We start from the raw sequence: 17640 nt of genomic DNA, 5'->3' as shown, positions 1-17640 counted from the left end.
AGGGCTAATGGGGACAGGCAGAATATACAAAGGGTTGTATATTCATCTCTCTTACAAATGCAAATAGAGGTAAGTAATTTGCCTAACATGGGACTCACAGTTTTATAAGCAGCAGAACCCAGGTTTTCAGGAAACAAAACACAAGCTCTTTCCATTCTCTTGTCCACTTTCTCTGTGTTTTTCTTTATCCATTTTCTTCCTCCCTTTAGAATTCTGACATTCTTCAGAGACTCTTAGTCACACATTCCTCAGCCTACTCCCTCCTGGAGGCCCAGTGTACCTCAGGTCCCCACCATGACCTTGATGCCCCCCAAATTATCAGGCTCGCAGAGAACACACACCATCAATAAAGGGCCCATCTCATTTGGTGCAGGACATGTGAACAGACAGCATCACAATCCACTTAACAATGTCAAGCTTACTACGGCTGGTAAAATCAATGCATTCCACACAAATAATTACAGAGTCTCTATTAATTATTTGGAAAGTAAAAATAAGACCGAACAAAAATCCCCTCCAAAAGCCCAAAAGACGTTTCTTTTCAAATATAATTCCTAGAACTCTGTTTTAACTGATTCAAGGAATTAGGTATCTTTGAAAATACACAGACATCAAAAATCTCCCAATTATCTTCATGCATGGTCTAACAGTTTTCAATTCTGAACTGGGTTACTTGAAAACTGATATTTTCTTTTTTTGAGACAGAGTCTTGCTCTGTCACCCAGGCTGGAGTGCAGTGATGCGATCTCGGCTCACTGCAACCTCTGCCTCCCAGGTTCAAGGGATCCTCGACCTCAGCCTCCAAAGTAGCTGGGACTATGGGCACGCACCACCACACCTGGCTAATTTTTTTGTATTTTTAGTAGAGATGGGGTCTCACCATGTTGGCCAGGCTGGTCTCAAACTCCTGACCTCAAGTGATCTGCCTGCCTCGCCTCCCAAAGTGCTGGGATTACAGGTGTGAGCCACCGTGCCCGGCAGAAAATTGATATTTTCAAGCTTGACTTTCAGGGCACTAGGAAGCAAAGGGGGATAAGAGCCCCCATGCTGCCAAGACCCTCAGCCCACGCACATGCTCCTGGGCTGGTATCATGAGTGGAAACCAATACAACTGTCTGAAGGGAAATCTGGAAATACGTTTTAAGTTTTAGAATTTTGTACATTTTGTAACTCAGCAATTCTTCTAAAAAGTCATCCTAAGCAAATAATCAAAGCTGTGCATGAAGATTTAGCTACAAAGATATTTTCTACAACACTGGTTAGAATAACAACTTTTTTTTCTTTTTTTCTTTTAGATGGAGTTTTGGTCTTGTTGCCCAGGCTGGAGGGCAATGGCACGATCTCGGCTCACCGCAACCTCCGCCTCCCGGGTTCAAGTGATTTTCCTGCCTCAGCCTCCCAAGTAGCTGAGACTACAGGCGTGAGCCACCATGCCCGGCTAATTTTTGTATTTTTAGTAGAGGTGGGGTTTCACCATCTTGGCCAGGCTGGTCTCGAACTCCTGACCTCATGATCCACCCGCGTCGGCCTCCCGAAGTGCTGGGATTACAGGCGTGAGCCACCACGCCTGGCCAATAACATTTTTTGTAATTGCAGGGGATTGATGAACCAAAGTGAAGTATGATATATCCACAGGATGGAATACTACGGACTTATGAAAATTGATATGGCAGAATAATGATGCTATGGAAAGATGTTCATGCTGTACAATTGTATTTTTATGTATATATTATTGAGCGAGTGAGTGAGTGAGTGGTCTCGCTCTGTTGCTGAGGAGGTGCAGCGGCCTGATCATAGCATCACGACTCACTGTGACTTTGAATTCCTGGGCTCAGGCAATCCTCCTGCCTCAGCCTCCCAAAGTGTTGGAATTTCAGGTGGGAGCCACTGCACCCAAACAGTACCCAGCACACAATCTCATTTCTGCTAAATATGCTTTGTAGAAGGCAACCTCTCAGACAGCCAGCCCCAAGTGACCCCTACCTCCTGGTATTCACCCGCCTGTATAGTCTCCTCTCAGTGCTGGTCTATACCAGTGTGGGTCTGTGTGACCAACAGCCTATGGAAAGAAATGATGGTATGCTGCTTTTGAGATTAGGTTACAAAAGACTATGACCTCACTCTGGGCACTTGGCCTTTTAAATTACTATATCTGTATGTATGTATGTATGTATTATGTATTTATGTACATATGTATTTATTTATTTTTGAGACAGAGTCTTGCTCTGTAACTCAGGCTGGAGTGAAGTGGTGCGATCTTGGCTCACTGCAGCCTCCGCCTCCTGGGTTCAATTGATTCTTCTGTCTCAGCCTCCTGAGAAGCTGGGATTACAGATACCCGCTGCCACACCTGGCTCCGCAGCATTTTGTATTTTTAGTAGAGATGGGGTTTTGCCATGTTGGCCAGGCTGGTCTTAGACTCCTGGCCTCAAGTGATCCACCTGCCTCAGTCTCCCAAAGTGCTAGGATTACAGGTGTGAGCCACCACACCCGGCCTACTATATCATTTTTATTTACTCTTGGATCATTTGCTCAGGGGAAAGCAAACTGCCGTGTAGTAAGCAGCTCTATGGAGGGGCTCGCGTGGTAAGGAGGTAAGGCCTCTGGTCAACAGCCAGCAAGGAAGTGAGGCCTGCCTTCAGCCGTGTGAGTCACACTCACTAGTCCCAGCTGAACCTTGCTGGAGATGACTACAGCCTTAAGTCACAGCTTGATAGCCACCTTGTAAGAGACTCTTAGCCCTACCACCCAGCTCAGCAGTACCTGGATTCCTGACCCCCAGAAACTCTGAGGTACTGGAGCTCACTGTTGTTTTAAGTGGCTAACTTTTAGGGTGGTGTGTGACACAGCAGTTGATAACTAATACCTACGTGCACTGTGAAAGCCCTAGAAGGACAGAATTCAAGGTATATTAGTGGTTTTCTCTAGGTGGTAAGACTTATGGGTACTTTTTATTTTCTTTGTTTTGTACAGTTTTGGCAAATGTTTGTCCTTTTTCAGAAACCAGGAAAAAAAAAACCACACATGACCAAGAGCAACCATATGACCTTCTGATGAATAAAAGGATGAAGATTAGGAGACCAGTTTTAGCTCTAATAACGTTTACAGATTCTTTACGAGTAAATTAGGTTAAATGTGCAAAACAAAAGCAAATAAGAAAACAAACAAAAAATGAGTTCCCGAGAGAGGGCCTGAACGGCATGGGAAGGGTGCTGTCCCCACGAGAAACCACACAATGCAATGTGAGCAGCAGCATTCACTGACTTCAAGGAAGCTTCTTAGAAGGAAATGAGCTTCTTAGAAGGAAAACCAAACAGTAACGAAGCCATCTGGTAGCCGATCGTCGGCACAGAACTCTTGCTTACCCAGCTTCTGGTCAAACCGCCACGCCGCGACATAGGCATTGTGCCTCAGGCTGCTCTGCGTGGCCAGGGGCACAGTGACATAGATGGGACCATCCACTAGCACCGGCGTTCCATTACTGCTCAGCAAGTGGACACTGACGGCTGTGACTGGGGTCAGGTCATGCCTGGTGCTGTTTCCTAGAAGGAAGAGGCATTTTCCATCATTTGTATGCAAAGTACCCACGTGGGCTGTGGAAACCTTTGCAAAAAAAATAGTCGCAGCTACCATTTACCGAGTACAGCACCACCTATGTGCCAGGGACCGCATTAAGCACTTTACATACATAATCCTCACCACAACCCAGTTAGGCAGGTAAAATCATCACTTTACACATAAAGAAACAGGCTCAGACAGAGTAGTAATGGTAGGTGGCCTAAGGGCATACACTCAGTAGGGGCTGAGCTGGAATCTAGGCTTAGGTTTGTTTTTTTTTGTTTTGTTTTTTGAGATGAAGTCTCGTTCTGTTGCCCAGGCTGGAGTGTAATGGCACAATCTCAACTCACTGTAACCTCCACCTCCTGTTCAAGCGATCCTCCTGCCTCAGCCTCCCAAGTAGCTGGGATTACAGGCGTCTGCCACCCTGACGGATAATTTTTGTATTTTTAGTAAAGATGGGGTTTTGCCATATTGACCAGGCTGGTCTTGAACTCCTGACCTCAGGTGATCCGCCCGCCTTGGCAATCACAGGCCTGTGCTGGGATTACAGACTTGACCCACTGTGCCTGGCCAGGTTTGCTATTTTTCATTACTGTGTTTTGCTTTCAAAAATGATCTCAAAAGACAAGGTTTTTTCTATAACGTGAGACAAAGGTGTAGGTGGAAATCGCCGGAAGTAACTTTTACACAAAGTGAGCCCCAGGTACATGTTAATTACTTGGCAGATAACCTCAATAAAACCAAATGTTTTAGAGTAGAGGCTGCTTTTTATTAATATAGCAAATTTCTTCAAAGATTGCTTTAAAAATACTAACTTCTGCTAAAAAGTATGCTACTGAGGACTGGACTTGAAATATTTATGAGTTATTTTAGTTGCCATTGTTATTTTGGTCTGTTTAAAAGGACCTCAATACACCAATTATTCTCCATTAAAGGTCTTTGGTCCAGGCCAAAGCATTAATGACTGCCTACAGATAAATGAGAGAATGCTTATGAGACCGATATATTTATGCACTCAAGCAATCCATTTTACATTTTCCTCTAGTGAAATACAATATCCCACAAAATATGTTCTGTCATAATTTTACATCTTCCTTTGAGCAGAATAACAAAAACACAGTGATAAAAAACTTCAGCTGCATTAGAATACAATCTATAGGATAATTTTTATTCAGTTACTTATATACTTACCTATCTACCAACCTGAGCTAAAGTAAACCTCCAATCTGGTCTACATTTAAACATTTAAAGCAAACCTAGTGAATTTTAGAGTCTCAGCAACAAATTACAGCTAAATCCTTCATACAGCAATTTCTACACAGCTAATGCCACTCTACCTTTTATCATTCATACCCATCTCTGTTTTTTAATGAAGGCAAAGGTGTGGGAATGGAGATTTCATGGAAAGATCTAAGTTGGAATCAGAGATCCAAGTTTTGAAATCTTTTAGTCTGGTTATGTCATTTTATGGTAAAAAAACAACCAACAAAACTCAGAATGTACCATGTTTGTGGTCCAAAGATTTTGTGTCTTGAAACATAAACGTGCCAGCGGCTCAAAGTTGATACAGAAGCAAAGCCAGGTCTACAATTTACTGCTCTAGGTTCTGTTAGACCCTCTTGAGAAGATGGAACTTACAACTAGAGAAAGGCTGGCCAGGCGCGGTGGCACATGCCTGTAATCCTGGCACTTTCGCAGGCCGAGGCGGGTTGCTTGAGCCCAGGAGTTCAAGAACAGCTTGGGCAACATAGTGAAACCCCGTTTCTACAAAAAAATACAAAAAATTAGCTGGGCATGGTGGTGCATGCCTACAGTTCCAGCTACTGAGGAGGCTGAAGTGCGAGGATCACTTGAGCCTGGGAAGTGAAGGCTGCAGTGAGCTATGATCACACCACTGCAATCCAGCCTGGGTGACAGAGTGAGACCCTGTCTCAAAACAAAACCAAACCACACACACAAAAAGAGAAACTACAGAGACATTAAATAGCTTACTAGACAGTATAAACACCTGAGAGAAAATGTTTTCCATCAGGGAGTGCTGTTTTCTTTCATCAAACTCTAGGCAGGATGTCCCAGTAGGCAGGTAGCAGGTAGGTAGAGGAGAAAAGCCCTAGAAATGGTGTCACCCTTCTCCTCCCTCATCACCTTTCAACTCTCCCTTCCTGCACATTCCCAGTCCAGGAAGAAGGAGTCCCAGTACCAGATCTGCCACTCACTGCCTATGTCACCTCCAAAAGTGACTTCGTTCCTCTGGGGTCTGTTTTTCTTACCTTCAGAACTAAGGAGGGTAGACTAGATGCCTTCCTGCATCTGTGGAAGTAAGTATACTCAGCCTGAAACATTCAGAAGTAATAGAGCACTGCAGAAATGAGCAAATTAATGGACAGCAATGTGCATTAGGTTCATGGAATTTCATGTCCCTTTAATGTCCTCTAGCTGTCTTAAGACATTGTGGGGAATTAGATCTGCTTTCTTGAGGCCTCTTTCCTTCCTCAGGGCTCCATTAAATGCCTGCTTTTCTGTGCTTTCCGAATGACTCTCCCTCTATGTACCCATGTTGTTTATTCTGCAACTTTTTTTTTTTTTTTGAGACAGAGTCTCACTCTGTCACCCAGGGTGGAGTGCGGTGGTGCAATCTTGGCTCATTGCAGCCTCCGCCTTTTCAGTTCAAGCAATTTTCCTGCTTCAGCCTCCTGAGTAGCTGGGACTATAGGCACACGCCACCATGCCTGGCTAATTTTTTTTTTCTTTTTTCGTATTTTTAGTAGAGATGAGGTTGGTCAGGCTGGTCTTGAACTCCTGACCTCAAGAGATCCACCCACCTCGGCCTCCCAAAATGCTGGGATTACAGGCGTGAGCCATCGCGCCCGGCTGATTCTGCAACAATTCACATTTTGAAGGGCTGAACTATTTTCCGTCTCTTTGTTACGAAACTCCAGTTTTACACAGAATACTGAGTTCTATATAGAAAGTGGCTTTCCTTCCTGTTCCACCTGGATGTTGCCTGGCTCCCTTTAAGTCTGCATAAAGACAAGCAGCAGGTGGCAGGCATATGCAGCGGAATCGTGTTGCGGGGCGGAATACCACTGGCCCAAGCGAGGAGAGGGGCTGTATCATCTTGGGTCATCCACCTGGTCACTTGCCACGTGACAGGTTCTGTTCCGCTGACATTTAAGGTTCTGTTGGGCTCTGTATTCTACCAACTTTGTGGAATTGCAGGAAAAGTCTGCACTTGTCATTTTATTGACTCCTCTCTGTCTTCCTGGAGTTATTAGTGAAAGCGATTTTTGAAAAACCCCTTGGGAACACCACGGAACATTCTGTGCTTTCTCAGCAGCCGGGGGAAGAGTGCGATGCTCTCTGGTGAGAGGAGGGGGCCCCCAGGAGCTAGAAAGACAAGATGCTTCTCCACTTACAACTCTCGATCCACCCTCTAAACTAAACACCACAGCCTTCATGGTACCCCCAGAAAACAGCCTTTCGGAGCCTTTTCCAGTCTCTTCCGCAGCCTGTTTCTATCTGCCTTCACTGAACTCTGGTTATGACTCTAGTCATTTCCTGGATCTTCAGGGGATGAACTTGTGTCATCTCCCAAAGACACATCTGGTCCAGGCGTGCTCTCTTTAGGCTGTGAGCTCTTAGACGCCTTTAGTAAAACAGGAGGTAAATGACTGTGGGCAAAAGACAAGCTGTGGGCAAACTGACCCCGGGGGCTGGCATGGAGCTGGTGAGTTACTGAGGTGCCTGTGCTCAAGGGAGCCCAGGTTCCAAGTCTCCGAGGGTGCCTGTGAATTCACTATGGGTGGATGCCTTCGCTGCTAGGTCTCTGAGAAAGCCTAGTCATTTCTAGGTCAAGTCATTCATTCTTTCCATGGAAGAGAAGTTTCATGTCACCTTGCAAAGCCCTCTCTCTTCCCTCTGAAATCACGGAATGATTTTAAAATAAAACAAACTCCTCTAAAATCAATAGTTCTGTCTTTGTGTTCTTTTTCCTCCATTTTCTCAGACTGCCTAATTTATTCAAGAGCTACTGGAAGAGGGACACAGAAAAAAATTAATGAGTCCCGAGCACGGAGGCTGTCCCTCCAAGTTAGCGTTTTGTGGATCCTGCACCATTTTGTCCAGGAGGCTGGTAGCTGGTTATGATATTTTAAACCTTTGTTTTTTTTTGTTTGTTTGTTTGTTTTTGAGACAGAGTCTAGATCTGTTGCCCAGGCTGGAGTGCAGTGGCACGATCTCAGCTCACTGCAACCTCCACCTCCCAGGTTCAAGCGATTCTCCTGCCTCAGCTTCCCGAGTAGCTGGGACTACAGGCACCTGCCACCACGCCCAGCTAATTTTTGTATTTTTAGCAGACGCAGCATTTCATCATGTTGGCCAGGCTGGTCTCAAACTCCTGACCTCAAATGATCCATCCACCTCGGCCTCCCAAAGTGCTGGGATTACAGACATGAGCCACTGCACCTAGCCTTAAACCACTTCTTCATGCTCCCCAAAACAAGACTTTTCTCCCAGACTGGCACATTTCAAGTAATAGTCAACATTTTTTTCCTAATAATGTTTACTTAATATGACAGCTATGCCATCTTTCTGATGACAAAGTACCGACATATTTGCTGACATGTTAATCACATCCTCATCAGCACACAAAAATTAAAGGAGAAACATTCTGGAAAACAGAGGGAAGAAAAATGAGTAACAAATCACCAGGTTGCCTTTATGCCTAACCAGAAACTTATTAACATGCTATAAAATGGATCAAATATTTCAGGTTTAAAAGCTTTTTCAGAATAATCAGTTTATGTAAAGTACTGGAAAATTAAGTGAAATTCAATCCAAGTATCCCTGGGAAATGCAGTAAGTTACTCACCTAGCAGAATGGAACTCAGAACAGCCTTTGATTTAAAATGTTAATGCTGTGATTAGTCGAAAGTGTGGTGGAAAGGAAAGCAGGGTAGACAAGAAAATAATTCAGGACTCCAGAATGCTGACACGTCTTCCACCAGGAGGACTGGGGACCACTCCAGTGCGAAGGGGTCCAGAGAATGGTGCAGCTGGACATAATCAGAGGTGGAAGGTACCTGTCTTTCTCCGATAAAGAATTATCACCTATTTTCTGGTGGACGGCTTTTAGGTTCTCTGATCTTTCAGCTGTGGCATACCAGAAGAGTGATACTGACCCAGCTGACTTAGAGACCTGCCAGGGGAGGGTGGATTCCAAAGCAAATTCAAAGCCTGGCCACTCTATGCCCAGTTGAGGGCAGAGAGAGCAAGTGCAGAGAAAGAAGCGACGTGGGAAAGAGCTGGGTGGGCATAGATGGCAGAGGGAGGAGGCTCCCATCCTAAGTGGCCCCCATGCTGGTGGGGCACGGAGCCAAGGTATGCCTGTCTCTGAGTTGGACCAAGCGCCACCTCTTCCCCTCCTGGCTGTAGCATGGGTGGGTGGGGTGGTGTGTCTCTACCAGCCCCACCCACCCACAGTCTACCCTCTCAAATGGGGGCTCGTGGCATGAGGCAGAGGGCAGCTGGGCCAAAACCCTTCACTCTGATTTTACACTTAAAAAAAAAATTGCAATTTCAATGACAAGAATTTCTCTGAATTGAATATACTTAGTCCACCAAAGGAGAGCTCAGAGAAGGGGCTTAAGGCAATTGGTAACAGCAGAAAAGCTCGAGGAGACCAACGCGCTAACATGTAATTCTGCAGGGCTTGTACCGATGGAACACAGTTTCAATGCACTTGAACTTGTACCAAGAATTCCCCTTCCGCAACTTCAGTGCCTTTCTCCCACATAGTGCTGCAACTTCCAATCATACCTAAAATCCACATGTAACGACGGAAACACAGAAACTCCCACTGAAAAGAGAAAAGACTCCAATTACCTGTTCCATTTCCGTCTAATCCTCGCAAATAAGGAAAACTGTCCACCTCCGAGGGGGAGCTGGCGGCCGTGAGAAACGCGGTCAGGTCACTGTAGCTGGTGTTCTCCGGCAACCTCAGAGCCCTTCTCTGGAAATGAACGCGAGGCTGTGGCCGGGCACCTGCAGAGATTAACCTCTGAGTTACCTCCCCCAGGAGCAGTTTCTGTTTTTAGAAAATGCAAAACCAGGAAGTGCCTCTCCAAGGTTTCAGCACGCCTCCCCCACCCTGCTCCCTCTCACAAGGCCTCCCTTCCCCCATTCATGCAGGACGCAGAGATGTGACAACATGCTATTATGGGGAGAGAAATAATAGCCCATTGTCACATTTGTTTTGACACAGGATGTTATTTAGGTTTTTAACAAAAAGCTTTTTCCAAGTTCTATGTGCAAGCAGTCTTGTCACTGCCCGGCATTTGCCTGTGGATCTGGGTAGCATTTTGGGAAAGTCCATGTAAATGAAACAAGTAGATGACAATTAATCTCTTTACACAAACAATGTAAGAGATACTCTTTGATACTGCTGCAAACCCATCTTTAATCTCCCTGGAAAAATCTGGTTTAACGTCATGAACCAAACTGAAGGAGGGCAAGGGAATTCACTGTGCAACCTTGAAAAGAATTGCACACAATACCCCAGCGGCAATTAATCTTCTCTTTCTGTGGGAGCTGCCATTCGTCATCATCCAGTCTATTCTGGAGGCGTGCTTCCTACTTGTGATGGATTATGTCACAGAATTTATGATGAGACTTTTGAAATGATGCAAAATGATGCTTCTTCACCAAACTCAACTCCTTTGTGTAGGAGGACGGGTTGGGCCGACAGACCCTAGACAGTTGTGTTGTGCCATCATCTGCAGCTTAACTTTGCTCCAAATTTTCTTTTTGAGACAGAGTTTTGCTCTTGTTGCCCAGGCTGCAGTGCAGTGCAACCTCTGCCTCCCGTTCAAGCGATTCCCCTGCCTCAGCCTCCCAAGTAGCTGGGATACAGGCGCCCACCACCACACCCAGCTAATTTTTATATTTTTAGTAGAGGTGGGGTTTCACCATGTTGGCCAGGCTGGTCTCGAACTCCTGACCTCATGTGATCCACCCACCTCAGCTTCCCAAAGTGCTGGGATTACAGGCGTGAGCCACCGTGCCCAGCCCAGATGTTGTTTTGATCATAAAACCTGAACTTTTTTTAACCTAATGCTGCGGTAATATTTGCAAGACGTAAAGGTGCTAGGTAATTTTGTGCAAACCTGCCAAAGCATTGTTAAGAGAAATGCTGTAGATCCAACCCCAGGCTTGAGGCAGACCACATTCCACCTGTGCTCCGCTGGGGGTTCCTTTTCCTGGCCCCCTGCTATCCTGCTTCAACAGCCCTGCCCAGAGCCGGTGGGCTTTATCCCCACTCCAGGGTTCCTTTTAACTCTGGATCAAAGAACTTGGAAGGAGTAAATAAGCCTATCTAGACGTGTTCTAGAATAAGGGAGTTTTAGAGCTCCAAGAATCCACTAGTCCAAGCCTCTCTTAAAGGTGAGGCCACTGAGGCCCAAAGGAATTCCACAGATTTACGTCTGGGGCAGCCTCTCTTGGCTACATACTGCCTAACTGGCAGGGAGTCACAATGCTCCCTCTTCCTTCTAAAAACTACCAGCTAGATTTCTCCAGGGGCTGGTTCTCCACTCTGTGAAATCCAGGCCCAGGTGTAGAGCCCAGCAAGCAGGTGCCCAAAATCATGGGCGTCCTATCTAACTCCTGTCATCTCTGCTGAAACTAAACAGACACAGACATTGGTCCAGCTCCAGACCATCAATTCCCTTTCTTTATCCCTAAAACAAACCCACAGCGACACACCAGCCTCTGGGGATCTGGGTATTTCAACATTATTCTATTCTTCTTAGTCTGGTCTTACTTTCCCTCAATGTTACAGAATACTCATGTCTTACTCCTGCCACCTCCTTGGTCTGTGGAGAGTTGAAACTCCTCAGGCACCCCACAAGTGCTGTGTGTCCTGCCAGGGGCAGTCTGTTTCTGGTCCATTCTCCCCCTTGCCCACACACGGCACACAGCTTGCTTTTCTTCTCCCTTTCCACGCTGCCCTCCGGGATGGAAGGTCAAAGCCGGCATTCTTTCTCAACTCCTCATTCCGGATGTTATAACAACATTCATTGCTTCAGTATTTTTTTCAGTGATCAGGAAATATACGTTCTCTACTGGTTTTCAGGCTAAACAATGCTGCTGATAGCATTCAGTGAACAAGCCCCTATGTAGAGGCCTGGGTCTCCCACGGTGGAAAAGTAAAGCACACTGCTAATAGGAAGAGAAGAAGAAGGGTGAGTCTACATGCAACGGAGCAAAGAGAGGGTCCTGGCAGAGGCAGAAGCTGGGCTGGTGCCCCCAGAACAGGGAAGGAGAAGTGCACCCCTCCAGGCCTTAGGAGGAACCCCTGTGAGATGGGCTGGCAGAGACCTGTGTGACGGTAATGGGGCACAGAAACCTCTTCCGACTGGACTGAGGGTTGCTGAAAGAAAAGGGGAGCCTGGGAATGGGCCCAGGATACATATCCTAGCCAGGACTTACGCAGACTGGCCCGGGACCCAGAGAACCAGAAACCCAGGCTGCTCTCCCCAGCTCTCAGGGCCCTGGTGTCTCACCCCGATCCTCTCCTTTTCGTGCCTTCTCGAGCAAATCAAGTGTTACATGCATTTGGGTGGGAAACACATCTCTCTCCCTTCCCTGCCTCTGCTCCGCCTCTCTCCCCACTTGTGCAGGAGAATTTGGTCCCTGGCCAGACATCCAGGGTCTATCTGCTGGGGCTAGGGGCTGGGGTAGGTAGCAGGCTATGCTGGGGCAGATCCTCACGGAAAGGATACGGCCGCTGCAGCCCGGGGAGTGGCACGACATGGGTGCCATCCACGAGGGGCCAAACATCCCACCACAAAGCACAGGCGACACCTATGGTGACGAAAATGACGGAAGTAGCACGTGAGGAATTTAAGAGTGCAAGCTATGCTAAGCCACGGCACAAATAAAATCGAAAGAGGGTATGCATGGGGTTGGGGGAGCGGTTACATGCTTAAGCCTGCCTTCATGTACTAAAGCTGCTAAATAGTTCTGTACTTCAGAAAGGAATATGATTGGGTGGGGGTGGCAGGGCAGGCAGTGGATAAGCCTGTAGGGCTCCATCCCCATCCCCAAAATACTCAACTCTGGTTTCCCAAAAATACAGGGGTCCCTGCTTCCTCCCGCTGCATTTCTTTCTTTTTTCTTTTCTTTTTTTTTTGAGATGGAGTCTCACTCTGTTGCCCAGGTGGGAGTGCAGTGGCACAATCTCAACTCACTGCAACCTCTGCCTCCTGGGTTCAAACAATTCTCCTGCCTCAGCCTCCTGAGTAGCTGGGATTACAGGTGCTCACCCCCACACCTGGCTAATTTTTGTATTTTTAGTAGAGACAGGGTTTCATCATGTTGACCAGGCTGGTCTCGAACTCCTGACCTCAGGTGATCTGCCCGCCTCAGCCTTCCAACTCTCTGGATTTCAAAATCTGTTTTCCCTCTTCTCTTCTGCCCCTAACCACCTCCAAGGTCAATCCAAGCCTCTAATTTAACTTTTGCTTATTCATTGCAAGACTTGGCTCAACCAACTGTTTTTGCCTTTGTCAGCAATCTCTTTCTCTATAGGCTTTTCCTCCTCAACCAACAAAAATACTCCAGTCTAGAACAATAACAAGCAAACATCACTTTAACTCTGTTATCCCCATAAGCGAATGCCTTCTGTCCTTCCATCAAGCTCCAGTGGTGTGGCTTCTACCCGCAATGCATGCTGCCCTTGGAGACATCGACTGTATGATCTGCAAACCCCATGACCACAGCTCAGCCTCCATCCTCGTCGACCTCTTCACAATGGCTGACACTATTTGCCACTCCTGCCCACAATCCCCTTCTTCCTTGGGATTCATGGTGCTGCACTCTGGTTCTCTCCAGTGTCTGCCTGCTGTTTCCTTTCTCATCCTACCTCTGGATGAAACAGCTCCCAGAAGGCTACCACCCATCGCCTCTGCCATTTCTGTGCTTTGCTCACTCCCTGTGGGTTCCCTTTCACTGCTACTGTCTTGGCTGGTACCACCCCCTCTAGCCTTGAATTCTTTTCTAAGCTCCATGCCTGGATTTTCCTCTGCCTTCTAGACACTTCTACCCAGATGCCCATCTGACACTCTAAAATTATCATCTACCTTCTCTCTCACCTAATAATATTCCAGTCTCCCCATCACCCAGTTTTGAGTCTAGGTCACCAACATCATTCTCCCTATCTATCATCCTGCACATTCACTCAAGTGCCAAGACTGGTCAGTCTTCCCTTACCAACATTTCCTGCATCATATTTCCCTCTCTCTTTTTGCATTCAACAGCATATGTTACCTTATACTGCCTCTCACCTCAACTATTGCGAAAGCCTCCTATCCAGGCCATCTGCTTCAGCCTAACTCCCTTTTCATCTACTGACACTGTGACTGTTCAAAGATACTACTCTAATCATGTCCTTTCCCTGCCCAGAAACCACCAACGGATCTCTCCCACTTACAAAATTAACAATGATGACAAAAACAACAACAAACACGAGTAGACCAATATAGACCCAAACTACAACTACACCTCTTCTCTAAGTGAGGGACATAGATCAGTGCTTTAGAATTTACAAAGTGCATAAATAAAAATATGTTATTTAATATTTACAACACCCCTGTGAAGAAGGAACCCTCTGCTCTCTTTACGGATAATGAACTACAGCTCAAAGAAGTAAATGACTTGCCCAAAGTCATTCTGCTTATAAGAGGTAGAAAGGAATTATTTTAATTCTAACTCTGTATCCCTTCCTAGCACACCATACCTACCTCAAAATAGATGCTCTACTGACTGTCAACCAGTTCTCATCCTCTGGCCAAACAGGACTGCATGACTAAGTCTGATTCTTTCTTTCCTTTTTTTTTTTTTTTTTTTGAGACAAGGTCTTGCTCTGTCACCCAGACTGGAGTACAATGATGCCATCACAGTTCACTGCAGACTTGACCTCCTGGGCTCAAGTGATCTTCCTACCTCAGCCTACCGGGTAGCTGGGACTACAGGCACATGCCACCACACCTGGCTAATTTTTATATTTTTTTGTAGAGATGAGGTTTTGTCATGTTGCCCAGTCTGGGTCTCAAACTCCTAGGCTCAAGTCATCTGCCTGCCACAGCCTTCCAAAGTGCTGGGATTACAGGTGTGAACTACCACACCTGGCCTCTCTGTGTATACACATTCATACATCTTCATTTCTGAAACTTCTTCCCCTCATCCTATAGCTCATCCAAAATGCATGTCAAAAACTACCTCTTCTATGCAGCCTTTGTTAATCCCACCCTAAGCTCTACTTGAATCTCTCTTGTAGCACTGCTCTATGTCCTGCATTATAATTATTTGTATATTTGTTCACCTGCCTAATGAAGAGCATCATGAGAACATGGGTGGTGGAATCACTTAGCTCCAGGTTTAAATCTTTCCTCTACCACCTTCTAGTTGAGTGATTTGGGCTTCAGGTTCTTTATCTTTAAAATGGGTATGAATCATGCCTGTCTCATAATACGGCTGTTGTGATGTTGGTTCAGAACACATATGGCTGGTGTCTAAAAGTGTCTCCTGGATAAGCACTGCTTTCCCATCTCCTCTTCCCATTATAGACTGAAGTTCCTTAAACCAGGTGTTCTGTGAAATGCATGGCACTATGTTCTGCATACAGTTGGTGCTCAATGATACTTATGTGAAGATGAGTTACACCTCGCAACTCACTATGTTCCAGTAATGCTCTGTCTCCATTCCAACTAGATCAGGGGTCCTCCATCTCAGCACCATTCACATTTTGGGCGAGGTAGTTCTTCGTTCGGGGGGTGTCCCATGCATTGCAGCATGTTTAATTGCATCCCTGACTTCTACCCACTAGATGTCTGTAGCAGCCCCCAAAATATCTCCAGACCTCACAAAATGTCTCTGCGGTGGGGGTGGGGGGGGGGGGGGGGGAATCACTCCCAATTCTGAACCACTGCACTATATATCCTGAGCACCTTCACAAAATCCAAACAACTGGCGCTGAGAATCTCCCTGCAACGGGTCTACAACTGCAAAGAGGAGCGGCGAAAGTCTTTGTATTCATGGAACTCAAGAGAGGAGACGGCATTTCTCTCTTTGTCTCTTTCTGTGTCTTACACTGTTCCTCTATCTGAATCTCTGTTCCTCTCCCAACCTACCATAAGAATAAAGAAGTTTAAAAACAATGCTAATACTACGTTTTTGGAGGGCGGGATGAAGATTTCTGAGTCAATCTCAGAAGATGAAGTTTAAAGAAAACCAAGGGTTGCCATCTGAGAGGAAAGAAAACTGAAGCCGGAGGGTTGCAGAGGTTTTCTGTTTTCTGCCCTGGAGCTCTTTTCTAAGATGCCATTTAGCCTCCTTAAATGGATCCGCGAAGACTTGAGCCAGTAATCTTGGGGATAATGGTACTTCTCTTCTTCCCTGAATCAGAGTCAAGGAAATCTCTTCTGAGAGCTTTCATCAGCTCTTGATGAGTTTATCACATCATCCTTCTTTTCTTACATGTTTAACTCCCTAAAACATCAATAACATTCATTACCCTAAAAAAGAAAAGGGTCGAGAAGGCAGTCATGGAAATGGCTTGATTATCATAGTGTTTTAAGTGCTAGAATAAGAGGGTAATGATGAAACTACAAGATAAACTTCAAGAGAGAGAGTGGCCAGCTGCCCAGGAGAAAAGAAGTTCCCGGGCTGGTATTTGTGAACTGTGTCTTGAAGCTTGAGAGGCAGAGGAGAAGTGACAGCATCTACAAAGGGGCACAGATAGAGAAAGTCTAGCATGTCTGGGGAAGTGAAGGAACGCTCTGTGAGCTACGTGGGTGCCAGGGGCAGATGGAGAGACTTAGGAAGGACTTGATAAGTCCCGATCAAGAGTTTGAGGCCAGGTGTGGTGGTTCATCCTTGTAATCCCAGTGCTTTAGGAGGCTGAGGCAGGAGGAATGCTTGAGGCCAAGAGTTTCAGAATAGCCTGGGCAACATAGTCAGACCCCATCTCTACAAAAAATTTCAAAAATTAGCTGGGTGTGGTGGCACGCGCCTGAAGTCCAAGCTACTCTGGAGGCACAGGCAAGAGAATCATTTAAGCCTGGGAGTTTGAGGCTACAGTAAGTTATGATTATACTACTGCACTCCAGCCCGTGCAACAGAGTAAGATCCTGTCAATGAATCAATCAATCAATGAGTTTGGACTTGCATGGGCCTGCAGGGGAGAGTGAATGGGAGTTACTGGTATGGAAGTGAAAGATTCCGATTTGTTTTTGCCCAATTCTGACAGCAGGTGGAGTATGGCCGTGGGTGCAGAGAGTCTGATGTCAGAGTGATTAAGCAGGAGGTTGCTATGAAATTATTTAAGTGAGAAATGCTCCAGATAAAGACAGCAGCTCTGGGGGTCCTCACAGAAAAGGCAGCTGGAGTGGAAAGCGATTTTTGAAATAAGAGATAGGCAGGGCAGGAAGAACCCATGAAAGAGATTGAGAAGCAATGAATGGAGAGACGGCCAGAGAAAGGATGAAGACATCCAGGAAGGTGGGACCGGATAGGGTGGTGAAGCCGCAGGGAAGTCAGGAAGGAGAAGTGGCCACTAGGTCATGTAACTCTAGCTCTGCTGAACTCAGCAACAGGGATTTCTAAAGATCATGTGAGGCAGCGTAAAAGGGAGTTTAAAGACATGTGCATGGTGAGGGGAGGTATCTCCAAGGTTCGGGAGAAGATTGTGACTTGAAGGAGAAATAGGACTTAAGAAGGGTTTTGATTTGAATAGCAAAGCCTTCAGTGATTTTGAGAGCTGAGAAAGAACTAGAAGAGATGAAAGACTCAGCAAAAATGCGGGGAGGTGTGAGAGGAGGCGATAAGGAATGGGCTCCAATGAGAATGTGAAGGGGTTCACAGTGGGGCAGAGAAACCGCAGGAGGACACCACCATGTCCTCTTAAGAAAGGGGGCAGGAGGCATCAGAGAAATGCAGATCAAAACCACAATGAGATACCATCTCACACCAGTAAGAATGGCGATCATTAAAAAGTCAGGAAACAATAGGTGCTGGAGAGGC

At 46.1% G+C, this 17640-nt stretch overlaps 1 protein-coding gene across 1 annotated transcript in view; it reads right to left on the bottom strand.

Moving 5' to 3' along the window:
- The window catches only part of FAM171A1 (family with sequence similarity 171 member A1), a 142035-nt gene that overhangs the window by 33294 nt on the left and 91101 nt on the right, over positions 1-17640 (bottom strand). The window contains exons 4-5 of the mRNA XM_031652475.1: positions 9445-9603; positions 3366-3542 (exon numbers count right to left, since the gene is read on the bottom strand). Of these exons, the coding sequence (XP_031508335.1) occupies positions 3366-3542; positions 9445-9603 (336 nt within the window). The remainder of the gene's footprint in view (positions 1-3365; positions 3543-9444; positions 9604-17640) is intronic.

The sequence above is a fragment of the Papio anubis genome, chromosome 11, assembly GCF_008728515.1.
Source record: "Papio anubis isolate 15944 chromosome 11, Panubis1.0, whole genome shotgun sequence".
NCBI lineage: Eukaryota > Metazoa > Chordata > Mammalia > Primates > Cercopithecidae > Papio > Papio anubis.
Note: the sequence above shows the minus strand (reverse complement) of the source record. Positions and strands in the feature narration are given on the sequence as shown.